General features: G+C 44.9%; 1 protein-coding gene across 7 annotated transcripts in view; it reads right to left on the bottom strand.

Annotated features, from left to right (window-relative positions):
- Positions 1-13844, bottom strand: part of PALM2AKAP2 (PALM2 and AKAP2 fusion) — a 538968-nt gene that overhangs the window by 387630 nt on the left and 137494 nt on the right. For all 7 annotated transcript variants that reach the window (XM_031654861.1, XM_021927808.2, XM_031654859.1 and 4 more), the window contains exon 2: positions 12370-12415. In XM_031654861.1, coding sequence (XP_031510721.1) covers positions 12370-12415 — 46 coding nt within the window. The remainder of the gene's footprint in view (positions 1-12369; positions 12416-13844) is intronic.

Here is a 13844-nt window from a genome sequence, read left to right as displayed (position 1 = left end):
ACAAATAATGTTTTAGTACAAATATGTTCCCATGGAATCACTGGGCATCCTTTGTATTTAGTTGCTAAATGGAACAACCCTAGTAGGGGATAGTGAAAAGATGACCCAGGCTGGAGCAGAAGGTATCTACTGGGAAGAAGCAAAAACTTGTTATATAGGTATGGTAGGGTGCTCATTATGAAACAGCTCCCCACCAATGGCTGGGAACCAAAGTTTCATGTTCTGGTCAATCCTCCCACCCTCAACTGATTCCTAGGGTCTTCAAAGTCAGGGGACAAGGTAGCACCAAGCAGAACTACTTAGATTCCAGTTAGAGTTTTAAAATCAGGCTTCCTGGGAGAATTTTGGGGGCGATGGAACTGTTCCGTTGCCTGAGTGCACTGGTGATTGCACAAATGTACGCATGTGTTCAAATGAAGAGAGGTGCACATCAAGAAAGTCGATTTTAGTGCTTGGAGCAATGGCACACAACTATATTCCCAGCTACTTAGGAAGCTGAGGTGGAAGGATCGCTTGAGCCCAAGAGTTCAGGACCAGCCTGAGCAACATAGCGAGACCCAGTCCTCCAAATTAAAGAAATTTAGTAAGTCTATTTTTCTCTTCATTCATTTTCATTTTTTAAAGAGTACTTGTAGTTTTTACTTCTTACAGAGAACTCATGAGTTCATCCAGCATGCTGAATAAGGAACTGATATAAGTAGCAGCACTGACACTGACCCAAGACTATGGTTTTCTTACAGCGTATGGATCCCAGAGGGCCTTCCCTGCTATTACAAATGGCCTTCTGGCAGTCCCATCCCACCGAGGTGCCCAACATACTTAACTGTATCTACATCTCACATAGCTTTATGCTGTACCATCCCCCCAACTCCTATTCCCCCATACTATTGGCTTTGTAATTAAATAAAATAGGTTGTGAAAGGCAGACATAGAAAACTGGTGGCCCAGGCTGTGGGTTGGTGGGGGTCATTGAGACAGGGAACAAATCCAGCCCACACCATGTTAAAATCTGTGTTATGCTTGGCTTGGCCCATACAGTATTTAAATTGTTGTGAGCATTTAAACATCAACAGACTTCCTTCAAAATTGGATTTCCAGGTTCTCTTGGAAAAGCAGCAGACCTTGGGCTCAAATTCCCACACAGTACCCATCAGCTGGAGTTGAGTGCTCTGTGCCCTCAGGAGTCTGCCCTCTCTTGGCTACCACAGTTCCAAAAGCTCAGCCAAGTCAACCTGGTACCTGTGCACATCTGAGATCTCACCTCCCTAATGTAAGGTATTCAGCAGGGTGGCTGGCACATGGACCATCTCCGGAACTGGGAGCCCTTCCCTCCGTCCCCTTAAGAAAAACTACATGATGAAGTATCATCTTTCCCTTGCTTTCGGAAGCTTGGGGTGCCCTGTCTCCCTATAGGAGAGAGGGCCCACTTCTGCTGGAGGAAGTCTGGAAAAGACTCCCTCCACTGCCATGCCAGGCTGCTTCCTGCTTTTCTCTGTGGACCCAGGCTGAGGGGATGAGATATGGAACCATCCAGAGGCAAAAGTAGGAATATGTCAAGTAGAGAGAGATGACAGCGGAAAGAGAGAAAGGCAGGTAATTAAGGAGTTTACATTACTTTCACCTTCGCCTCCTCTTGTCTGTATTTTCAGAGTCAATATTTTCTCTTCATTCTCCCTCATCGCATCCAATACTGACCTGACATATATCATTCTCACTCCAGTATGAATAAGGATGGAGAGTGAATAGGCTACTAATGTCTTATCTCTAGTCATCAGTAAGATTGGAAAGTACATTCTACCGCCGCCTCCAGGACCTCCTCTGTCTTCTGACCCATCCCTGCCAAACCTATCCCATCTATTGTTAAATATCCTTTGGGTTTTGCGGTGAGTTTTATTTGATTAACAACACTGAATTTTGAACACATATGCTCAGACATCAATGTTCATGAACAAGACTGCCTGCATACCACCTAGAAAAGAAAAATGGGCCATGCAGGTTACAGGAGCACTGCTATCCTAGAGTACACTTTTGATTACCTGGATAAGTAGGGCTTCCTTTTAGCATCACTCATATTAGCCTTGAGCTTTTTAGATATGTCTCACAGTTCCCCTGGAGCAAGGAAATTTTCAAAGCACTTCCCACCCCAGTAGAAACAGCACGTGATATCAGCCCAAGATCTATGTCAAGTCACGCCACAAAAACTCAGTGTTCCAGACCAATCAGGTGCCTGGGGAGAGCCACCAGACTGAGTTCATGCTACCCAGCCAAGAGGCACCTTTCTTAAATCCTGGCCTCTCTCTCTCTCATGTCACATGCAGGACACACACACTATCACAGTTACCCAAATCCTAGAGCCCTGTCTGGTATTTATTGGCCTCAAAGTTGTCGACATTAGCACTCAAACACAGACAAAGAAAATCCCCTGCCCGTCACCAAAGGGGTTAAGTTTTCAAGCATGTTTTTCTCTTAAGAATAACATTTTTTGGTAACCTCAAGGTTTTAAGTTTCAGCCCTGAATTTAAAAATAAAGTTAATACTTAGATGACTGGTTATAATTTAGCAGAGGGGGGAAATATCCCACCCACCTAGAATAGTAAGTAAACCAGTATAATTTTTTTTTCCCAGGAAAAAAGTAAGAGTAGGTTTTACAAATGCCTTCAAGATATTTGGTATTGTACAGGCTGTCTAGAGCCTAAAAGCCTGCAGGGTAATGAAATAGGCTTCCACAAGGGAAATGATGGACAGGAAGATGTGTTCTGACATCTGGCCCACAGTCTTTTCATCTACAGCTGGGGCTTTTATCTTGGGGCTCACATGGCTTTTCTTTCCCCTTCGATCTTATGCAAAAGAAAGGTACAGACTCCCTATTATTTTCTTCAAGCTAAACTTATATGATCCTATAGAAACAGTGATACTAGGGTCAAAGATTAACCCAAAGTATTTTTAATAGATGTTCAAGCATTATGTAAATAGGTTATAGTCTTGTCTCTGTGTCTGTCAGTCTGCCTCCCTTTCTGTGTGTATCTAGTAATCTCCTTTTGAGCATTTTAATTCAACAAGAGACTAATGAAAAATACTGAGATAATAATTAACCAAGGGCACTGTAGCTCCAACATGCACTGCCCCACACCACCCTCTGCTCCTGTTGGCATTTCCTGTCAGAAATAGATCTCAGCTGTGTGGTCTTCTCCTAAATCCAGAGCACTTACGAGCAACCTTTCCTCTACAAACTCCGCCGTGCTGTGTGGCCCATCCCCTACAGTCTCCACGTTCTTTTAGGCCTCATCCTGTACAGTGCAGCCTCTGTGCTTTGTGTTTTAAGATATATAAGAGATCCAGTGAGGCAGAATCCTTCCAAAAATGAAGTGTTGGCTCAAACAACGCATGGTATAAAGACAGGTGAGGGAAGCCTGCATGATATCCTTGGAAGAATAAATTTGTCCTTGATATGCCAATAACAAGTCATACTTGTATATACACAGACTGGCTTCGTAGAATATTAACCATCATTAAATAAATAAACACCAGTTGCTGCTTCTCCTGGCATCCTATTGGAGTTGCCCACGTGAGAAGCAGTCACATCGTGAATTAGCACCTGAAGGCTGGAGAAGGCGCCACTAGGCTTGATGGGCTGATCTGCTATGGGATGTCTTCATCTACAGCACCATCATATGTATGGCACGCCTCTCTCAATGGGGCTGTTATGGTGTTGCTGGATATCTCCTCTACTGCATGACTTCTCATCTCACTGAGGTGTCCTCTAAGGCCTCCCCAAGGGAATTCTGTAGTCCATAGTTTCAGTCAGTCAATCCCAGGCAAACTCTCTCAACCTGCCCTTCCAATCCTGGGCAAACCTTCCAAACTGGTGTTGTCAAGTAACCAACAGATATCTCACTTTACTTAAACAGATTAAAGCAAGTTCCTGAGATAAGCAAAGACCTCTTCTTGATTAGCCAATCTAATGTGAGAATGACACAGCTACACAGGGTGTCACTCTTGCCCAGTCTGGAGTGCAGTGGCAGTGATCACAGCTCACTGCAGCCTTGAACTCCTGGGCTTAAGTGATCTTCCCACCTCAGCCTCCCAAGTAGCTGGGACTATGGGAGTGCGCCACTGCACTCAGCTTGCATGACTTCCAAACTGGGCTATGTTTAAGGCTCTCATTAATCAAGACTAAATTTGGCCTTTTATTCTATTTCACCTCTTCAGAATACACACACCACACAAACTCCTGGGCATATCACAATGGGCATGTGACGCATATCAGGACCCAGGTCATAATCTTCCTTTACTATTCATCTCCTACACTTCACCAGTGGTTTTCAAAGTGTGTTCCCCAGAATAGCAGTTGCAGCTGGGAACTTGTTAGAAATACAAATTCTCAGGCCACATCACCCTAGACCTACAGAATTAGACACTCTGGGAGTGTGCCCTTGCAATCTGTGTTTTAGGGAATCCTCCAGATGATCCTAATGCACTAACGTTTGAGAATCACTGTTCTATACCATACATGACAAAAACATCGGTCAAATGGCAGTTGCTGCTACTATGAGTCCTACTTGAGCCCAGCAGAATCTCCCTCCAATGCCCATTACTTGAGGCTAATAATAAATCAGGATCAACTCAAACATCCTGGCTGACATGAGATAGTCTTGGGCTTCATATCAGGTTTGCATTTCAGATTTGCCTACCTTGAGTATAGGTTCTTAAAGATTCTTTTCTAATAACAGGAGTTTCTCAAATTAAGGTGAAGACTTGATGTCATTTAGACTTTTTGGTTGAGTTAGAGAGCAAGTACCTATCTGGACTATCTGGATGTGAGTATTCTGAGTTTCAATAATGTCAGTGATTGCAAGGGCTCATTTAACGTCAAAAGATATCGCAAATAAGCACTATTTATCCAATGATCCAAACATCTGGACACCAAACTCACAAAGCTCTGGTGAAAATGCAACCAGATATTACAACATTATGAAAGATCTCAGGGGTGCTGATAGGTTTACTTCACAGTATCCTATGAAATCCAAATAAATCAATGCATAAGGAAAGCATACTGTAAAGTTCAAAGCTCTATCTGTATCTAAAGGTCACAAAATGTCAGCCTCTTGATCCAAAGGAATTGTGTTGTGACCGCCAATCTTTTTAAAGTTTTTAAACTCGTTAATACTGTTCTTTTTTAAGTGGGAGATCTCACATTTTAAAAATCAGATTTCTGGCTTCTCTTGAAAATGAGTTTATGTAACAACATAAGACCCACGTTCTCACAAGGCATAAGTTAACTGCATCTTAACTGAGAGGTGGCATCTGCTCTCTAGGGACCAATACTTTTGACTCAATCTGTGTCCCTCATTTACATTGCATGCTGGCCCCCTGGCCTGTTAAGTTGACAATTCCTGCCCATGACGAATAATCCATTTTATTATTATTAATACTATCTTCATGCATTGAAAACTCAGGAGTTACAACATTTATCTGATTTCCTAGTATTTATCTAATTTCCTAGTTTGGCAAAAACGTTGCAGCTAATAGAATTCTCCTTTCACTCTTTGTGTCCACTTTCTGTTTAAAGATGCGTGAGTTATGATTTGTTGATTTGCTTATTATAAATAGGAAAGTTTGTAAGTGCTTAATGCATGCTTTCTCTGAGCATTTCCCAAGAAACCTCTAAGAGAACCATCACAAGACGATGAAGTGGGTATGATCATTATCCCCATCTTACAGGTGAGGAAACCAAGGTAATGACATCATACAGATACTAATCGAAAGACCAGGACTCGCGCCAGGTCTTCCTGACACCAAAATCCATGCTGGTAACTACTCTACCAGACTGACAGCCCTTGGGACCACCGTCTCTGTGCATCAATGTCCATCTGCTGTCTCAGTCAATTTCATACCACAGAATGACTAACTCTTACTGCCAAGCAAGTTCATCAACATTCCCAAATGGGATAAGTGATGAAATGTGGAGAGTTCAAAGGACCAACAGCAGTGACCCCAAAGCATTGAGTAGCCCCCAAAGAAATACAGAAACAACTCCACTGGGCCTTGGTTTTCCTTTAAATATTGACAAACTATAACCCACAACCCCCCTTGCTTAGCTTTTTCTATGATGACTTTTATTTTTTTTCATGATAACTGCTCTATGTCTCAGAGCATTTTAAAGTTTGTCAGAGCAGCTGCTCTTTGTCCCAATAAGCTGAAGACTGAAATACTCAGAGGTACAAATAAATAGCAGGGAGGTGTGTGACCCTTATGCATGCTGTGTAAGGCCTGCCTTGGCACTCCCAGACACAACAATGACCCTGGATGGGCCCAAAGTGTCACCTATCCAGTGGGCAGCTCCACAGACTCAACCAAGTTGAACCCTTCCTCAGCACCAATATCCCATGCAAATGATTTTTTAGGCCTTAACATGGAATTTTAGAAGTAGGATGTCATCTGCATCTCTGAGACAGAAGATAACAGATGAACGACCAGGATCTTAAATTCTCCAGTTCTCTCACAGCTGCATATCAATGACACAAGTCCACAAGGGATATGGATGGGGATGGTCCCCACATGAATCAGTGTCTGTTTCTACAGGGCTTGGGTTTGGGTCTCTAAATCCTCTGAGGGATCCTTGGGAAGCTGGACTGAATAGTATATAAATCATAGCAAGGACTTTTGCCCATGCTGGGCAGGCCAGCCTAAAAGGACTGGATCAAAAACAGGCTGGTGGCCTCCTTAGCCACTGGCACCACATTCCAAGTCTGGTACTCAAGGCTGTAATGCTCCCAGGCAAGAAGAGGCATGGAGAGGCAAATCCAATGAAAAGCCAATGAGTACTTCTCTGTAGGCCCACGGCACAGCCAGCCTAGGCCAACAATGTATACTCAGGTCTATGCAGGACTGAGAACAGAATCAGATGAAAGCCATAAACTCATTAGCTGCCCCCTTGGTGAGAGTTTCAAGAATGAAAGAGGCCAAAAGTGAAATCCTAACAAGGACATATTCCAAAGAGACACATCCAAGCTCACTCCTCTCCTCCCAGTCAGAAGATTTTAGTCCAGCAGGATCTTAGTGGCAGTTTCAGCCCACATCAAAGCACCCTTCCAAGGCTGGATGTACCACTAACACAAGTGATATGGTTTGGCTGTGTCCACACCCAAATCTCATCTTGAATTCCCATGTGTTGTGGGAGGGTCATGGTAGGAGGTAATTGAATCAGGGGGATGGGTATTTCCCGTGCTGTTCTTATGACAGTGAATCAGTCTCACGAGATCTGATGGTTTTATAAAGGGGAATTTCCCTGCACAAGCTCTCTTCTCTTGTCTGTCGCCATGTGAGATGTGCGTTTTACCTTCCGCCATGATTGTGAGGCCTCCCCAGCCACGTGGAACTATAAGTCCATTAAACTTCTTTTTCCTTATAAATTAGCCAGTCTCGGGTATGTCTTTATCAGCAGCATGAAAACGGACTAATACAAGAATTGGGAGTCAGGAGAGGCTGGGATTTACTACAACTCTTCCACCTCTATCTGTGTAAACTTAGATAGCTCTGAATACTCATCTATGAAGCATATAAGATTTGCCCTACACACCTCAGGAAGAAGGTAGCAAAAAAAGGTTTTCATAAAGTACTGCACAAATGCAAAGATCATTTTTATTACTTCACAGAGTGGGTTCTAATTAAATGACAAAATTCCCTAAAGAACAGCATAGGTTAGATTAGCATTTCCTATTTCTGCACATATATATACATACTTATGCTGGTCCCTGGTGTAACCTGAGCCTTGTCCATGTGGCTCTTAGGAGTTTCACCCAAGACAATTTCTATAACATTTAGTTATTTTCACTCATGCCCAAAGAAAACTATCTTCCTCTCCAATGTGCAGACATAACAGCACCCTCCCCCAAGGTTGGTTTCTATTGAGACACAACAGCTTCTTCCCCATGGGAATGTTACTCTTTCCATTAAATTTTATGTTGGGTGTTTCTATGCACTGAATCCAGGCTTGAAAGACTCTCAAAAGCAGGTGGGCCTCCTGGCTTGTCTCAAGCTTTCTCATTGCAATGGAGTCAGTCTGCTGCTCCCTCCTGGGAGCACTCAGGCTGCTGAGACCACCTGCACAGTATGCTCATGGGAAAAGTGTGAGACGCTGCCGCCATCTTGGGTGGTAGCTCAGGGCAGCAGTCAAAGCAAAGGCTCCAATGGCCTGCTGTGGGCAGCGTTCAAATCCTGGCTTTGATACTATCAGTTTAATGTTAGGCCAGTTCTAGAACCTTCTCGCCTATAAAATAGGAGTAATACTGTAGTGCCTACCTCATAAGCTTCTTTTTAGGATTCAGTGAGATAATACATGCTGAAAAGCATTTCAGTGTTCATTCCGAGTTTGTGTCTTTAGCTACTAACTTAACTTCTTCATGCTTTTGCCTTTCCCTTTCTCACACTAAATGTCCTGAATAAGTAATAATCAAATAACAAATAAACAAATGCCTCCTGGTAATTGGGAAGGTTATGATGTTATTTTATATTTTATTTTACCCAATTTTCAGGACTTACTCAAATGTCTTCTCTTTGGGGAATGGTGTCACAACTCTGAGACTAATTTACATGTTCCTCCTGGGTACTCATTTTCATAGTACTCCTGAATAGTAGCTGCTTATGTGCTTTTGTGTTTCTTCCATTAGACTATAAATAACGTTAGATGAAAAACAAAAAGTATTTCACACCATGCCTTGCTGAATGAACAACATTAAATAAATGGCAATTGCTGTTATTAGTCCCTGGGATTACCATTCTCATTTATGCTGTTTCACAGGCTTTTTTACCGTGTTCTAAATGTAAAGTTTGGGGAGTATCCCTACAGATGAAAGGAGCATGTGAGCATAGAGATCATTGTCAAAGATGGACTTGCTCTTCTTTTGGCAGAAAATAGGATAAGAGTAATCTTTTCTCATTGATTAGTTCCTGGACATAAATGGAAGACTCCATTAAAGCACTGTAGTTTCTAAGTATTTAATTCAGTTTTGTGGGGGGGGATATTCCACAGATGTTCATGTGACAAGCATCTTAGGTCTCAGGACATCTGTCCTTCAAGAAATTATGTGCAAAAGGTGAAACAAAGGTTTCAGCCTCTGGTGGCTGAAACTTGGGGACACCAACTTCTCAGTGTTGCCAATACCTTCCCAGAGGAGGCAATCTGTAAATACCTACTGAGCAAATGGATGAATGAATCCTCAAGTCATATCTCTGCTTCTGTCTAAAGCATTTAGAGAAAGTGATGCTGGGCAGGGCCCTGACTTTCAGTTAGTTGAAGGAAGGGATTAAAAAAAAAAAACTGTTCAGACCAAGTATAGTGGCTAATGCCTTTAGTCTCAGTGCTTTGGGAGGCTGAGGTGGGAGGATCACTTGAGGCCAGGAGTTCCAGACCAGCCTGGGCAACAAGGCAAAATCCCATCTCTACAAAAAATTTTAAAATTAGCTGGGCATGGTGGCACACGCCTGTAATCCCAGCTACTGGTAAGGCTGAGATGGAAGGATGGTTTCAGGATGTAGTGAGCCATCATGGCAGCACCCCAGCCTGGGTGACAGAGTGAGACTCTGTCTAAAGAAAAAATAAAAGCCATTGATACACATTCCACTTCAGAGATGTTGCTTCTGACCCCCCACAGGACAAGACAGCAATACAGACAAAAGCTAGCTAAGGGCTCTGCTCAACACCATCCAATGGCAGCTACCTGCCAGGTGCTTCACCTCCATCCTAACTAAACCTTACAACCAGCCCAGGAGGTAGAACTCATGAGCCCATTCTACAGATGAAGGAGCTGAGACCCAGATTAAAGACTGCCCAAGGCCCCACAGACTGGAATCCCAGTCGATGCTCTGCCTCTGAGAGAGAAGCCCAAGTAGGTGAAGATGTGAGGACCTATTCTCTTCTTCCCTCACATTGCCAGAGAGACTTCAGGAGTGCTAGGTTCTGGGGGCAGGCTTGTGAGCTCCTCGGGGCCCCCTGAGAACTCCAGGAAGGTGGTGAGAGAGTCAGGTTTGCAGAATTCAGAGAGTGAGCACTAGGCCAAAGCATAGCATAAAACCATTTATCGATATGGCCATAAGTCCCCCTACCCAACTCCCTCTGTCTCTTAATTGTCTCTGTCTCTCTCTCTCTCTCTCTCTCTCTCAGACACACACACACACACACACACACACTCTTAGCAAATCTGTCCTGACAACATCCCTCAGTATCCTCAGGGAATTGGTTTCAGGACCCCCCCTTGGATATCAAAATCAAAGGATGCTGAAGTCCCTATAAAATAGCATGATATTTGCATATAACCTACTCACATCCTCCCACATACATTAATCATTTTCAGATTATTTATAATACCTAATACACTGTAAATGCGATGTAAACAGTTGATTTTATATGTTCAGGGAATGATGACAAGAAAAAGTCTGTACATGTTTGGTACAGACTCAGCTATCCATTATTTTTTCCAATAGTTTCAATCCAAGGTTGACTGAAGGCGTGGATATGGAACCCATGGATAAGGACGGCAGACTGTGTAGGTGCACATTTATAAGAATAATCAACAGCTTCCCCGATGCACAGGATAAACTCAATTCTTCAATAACTGAAGAGGCACGAGTGAGTATTTGTGTGTATTCTTATACACTCAAGAGAATTCCCAAAGATTTGCCTAGATCTTTCTTGAAAATCGACTTGGCTTCTGCTGGGATTACTCAACTGCACTTGGAAAAGGGTAGCCCCAGTGTTAGCAGCTACTGGCTCCATGTTTGGAAAGCAAGTCCTTTCATGGAGTTCAGCTGTTCCGCAGGCATCCAGTAAAGCTGGTTGTGCAAAGGCAGAAAATGTGACAACTGTTGGAAGCCTTCAGCAGCGGCCAGTGGGAACAGCCCCTGCATCAACAGTTAAAGCAGCCTATTATCCAGGTCACACAAAACACCCACCAGCTACATGGCACCATTAACTCAATATCACCATTCTTATCAAGTTCATGACACACTGGCCATGCTGCCTTGCCACCAACTTTAGAAACCACAAATAACTTCACAAATCATCAAAATACACATGCACAGGGGGAAAGAGAAAGAAGAAAAAACAACCTTCCTGAGTTCGGAGCACCACGTTCAAAGATTACCTAATAGGCAAACCATGGCATTTCAATATTGCCAGCAAACATCTCTCTCACTTCAGTGGTGAAGTCTCCAAGACACTTCAGATTTGAGGCGTTTGAGAAAGAGAGTCTCAGAGCCATGGAGACCACGTCAAATGCTTCTAAAAAAAGAAGGGTCTGTGTGCATTTTCCCAATGAAGAATCTGTCCAAAAAGACTTTGGAAAACACTTTAATATACTTTGCTTCTAAAACATTACACACTATTTCTCCAACAAATTTATATGTGTTTCCAGAGAACTTCCGAACCGAAAAAAAAAAATGTATTTAAGTGGAAGAATGTCTGGAGATTCTTTTATTCCAATATGTTAACGGACCTTCTTTTTTAATTGTTACTATTTCATATGGTAGCAGTAATTATTCCCTCATCCTCGAAGGAAATATATAATCCAGCTGTGGTGGCTCCACTAAAAATACCACATCTGTGGATCATTGGCAACACTGTGTTAAGATTGCTCAAATCTAGGCAGTCTCAGAGAGTTCTTTTCTAAACCCAAGATGCACATGGGTACACTTTTCTGAAAGTGCCTGCGAACTTTGCCAAAACTGACTGCTCCTTTGTATGCTGAAAATAGGTTTTCAGATACTCCACACCATAAGGAGGCTCTCATGGAATATTATAACCAGGACCCAGTTGTAAGAAGTCCCCGGACCTCCAGGGAGGTGGCTTGCGCCAGTGCCCTTGTCAATATCAAACAGAGAAGGGAAAACTAACATTCCCGGTTTCTGGGAGGAAATTCTACCTCGTGGCTGGCTGAGTCGCTGACTCCTGGTTTTCCACTTAACAGAAGGACGGCTTCCTCAGAGAGGATGGCAGCCACCCTTTGGGTCACCCTTCTCTTGGTTCTCCAGGCTATGAAGTCAACGTATGTCTGAGCATTCAGTGATAATATTCCTGGAGTTCTCCCCCCACCCCAAGCCTCTGTTTAGTCCTTCCCCAAAGTCCAGCAGCAAGCATCTTATTTTTAAGCCAATCTTCCACATTCAAATCCCCAGTCCAAAGCCCGCCCTTGGGGGTTTCCATCTACAGACATAGAAAAGAAAAGGCAGCCTAGCTGAGCCCTGACAGAGTTTTAGTCCCCGGAACATATGACCTGCGGCTACTGTGCTGGCATGCCGCTCGCCCCGAAACCCTCGGGGGCCCCCTTCCACCCCAGACAATAGAGCAAGAAAATAAAATGAAAGTGGACTTACTGCTATGGCTTGCAGCCTTTCCTTGTGCAATTCCGCCTCTGCCATCCTGGAGAAGGGCACACAGGCAGGGGAAAGAGGAAAGAAAAAACACGCTGTAGTCACCCAAGGAAACTGATGGGCACCCCGGGGGGCTTTGCTAGAACCCGGGAGAACGCCGAGGGACGGCTGGGGATCCTCTCCGGGGTCGGCGGGCAGAGCTATGCGCACGGCGGGCTCGCCCGGACTCAGCCTCTGGCCCCCGCCCTCCCGGCTGCCTGGCTGCGCCCCAGCGCCGCCGCTCACTGCATCTCCCGGTCGCCGCCGCCGCCGGCCGCGCCAGCCGAGGACGTGGGACGCGGGCAGCCGCCGGGAGGGCGCGCTCGCCCGGCGCTAGTTCTCCGCCCTGACGTCTCGGTGCCTCGCTCCGCCCCTGGAGTGTGGTGGACCCAAGGCCGCGGTCCAGGGCGGCTCCGAGCGATCGCCGCCGCGGGTCTCCAAGGCTCAGACGGACGGCGCGCGAGCTAGTGGGCACCTGGGGCGCGGGCGCACAGCGAGCTGCTGGGGCGCACGGCTGGCGTGGCGCGCCCCGGTGGACACGCGCTCGCTGGGGCGGAGGCAGAGCGCAGTGGCGCCTCCACCTGGCAGATGCCGGTGGAGAGGGGCGTCTGACCGAATGTGGGACCCGAGCACGTGCCGTTACAGGGAGGCTGAGGCCAATGAGTGTTCAGGGCACCTTCTAGCTCCGGCCAGACGCCTGGGCTCCACGTGGGGACATTTACAATTTGGGAAGGGCTGCCTTGCCCACGTGGCCCACGTGCTTAAGATGACCAAGTTCTCAACATCAAGTCAGCCGAGGGTAGGGTATATCTCCAGAGAGGCCACCCTCCTGGTGAGGCGATATGTGGCCTTAAAAGAAGCCGCGAGTTTTTAGTCCTGGGTGCTAGGCTAGGCTTCACAATGTATTAGTTGTGAAATCTCGGGCAATTCGCTTAACCACTCTGAACCTCAGTTTCCTCATCTGAAAAAAATGGAGGATCACGGAGGTGTCATTAGAGACGAATGAGAGACAGTATATAAAGGTGCTTTGTAAAGGGCATCACAGACATCCGCTCTTATTATCATTATCCTGTGACATTCTGGATGGAAATCCTTCCAGGGTCTTCTGTTCACTGCATCTGACAGGAAAAGTAGGATCTACTCACTAAAATACCTCACCTATTCTTTACTAAAACAGGATACCATGTGGTACTAATGTGAGTCTTTTGTGACAGGTCCTGGACTGGATGTGAGAAGTGGATCAGGCCTGGTCCAAAAGGAGATCAATGCCAAAGACAAACAAAATGCCTCTTCACATTAAGGCAGGACCTGCTAGAATTCCCAACATTCATATGCAAACTTTTCTTCATAAAATGAAATAAATACTGAAATAACTAAAGTGGCCTCTTTAGATCCACAGGATGTAAAGGCATGTTAAAAGATAAACACATCAGGCCTGA

This window comes from Papio anubis, chromosome 13 (genome assembly GCF_008728515.1).
Source record: "Papio anubis isolate 15944 chromosome 13, Panubis1.0, whole genome shotgun sequence".
In the NCBI taxonomy this organism is placed as follows: Eukaryota; Metazoa; Chordata; class Mammalia; order Primates; family Cercopithecidae; genus Papio; species Papio anubis.
This window is presented reverse-complemented; position numbering and strand designations above follow the sequence as displayed.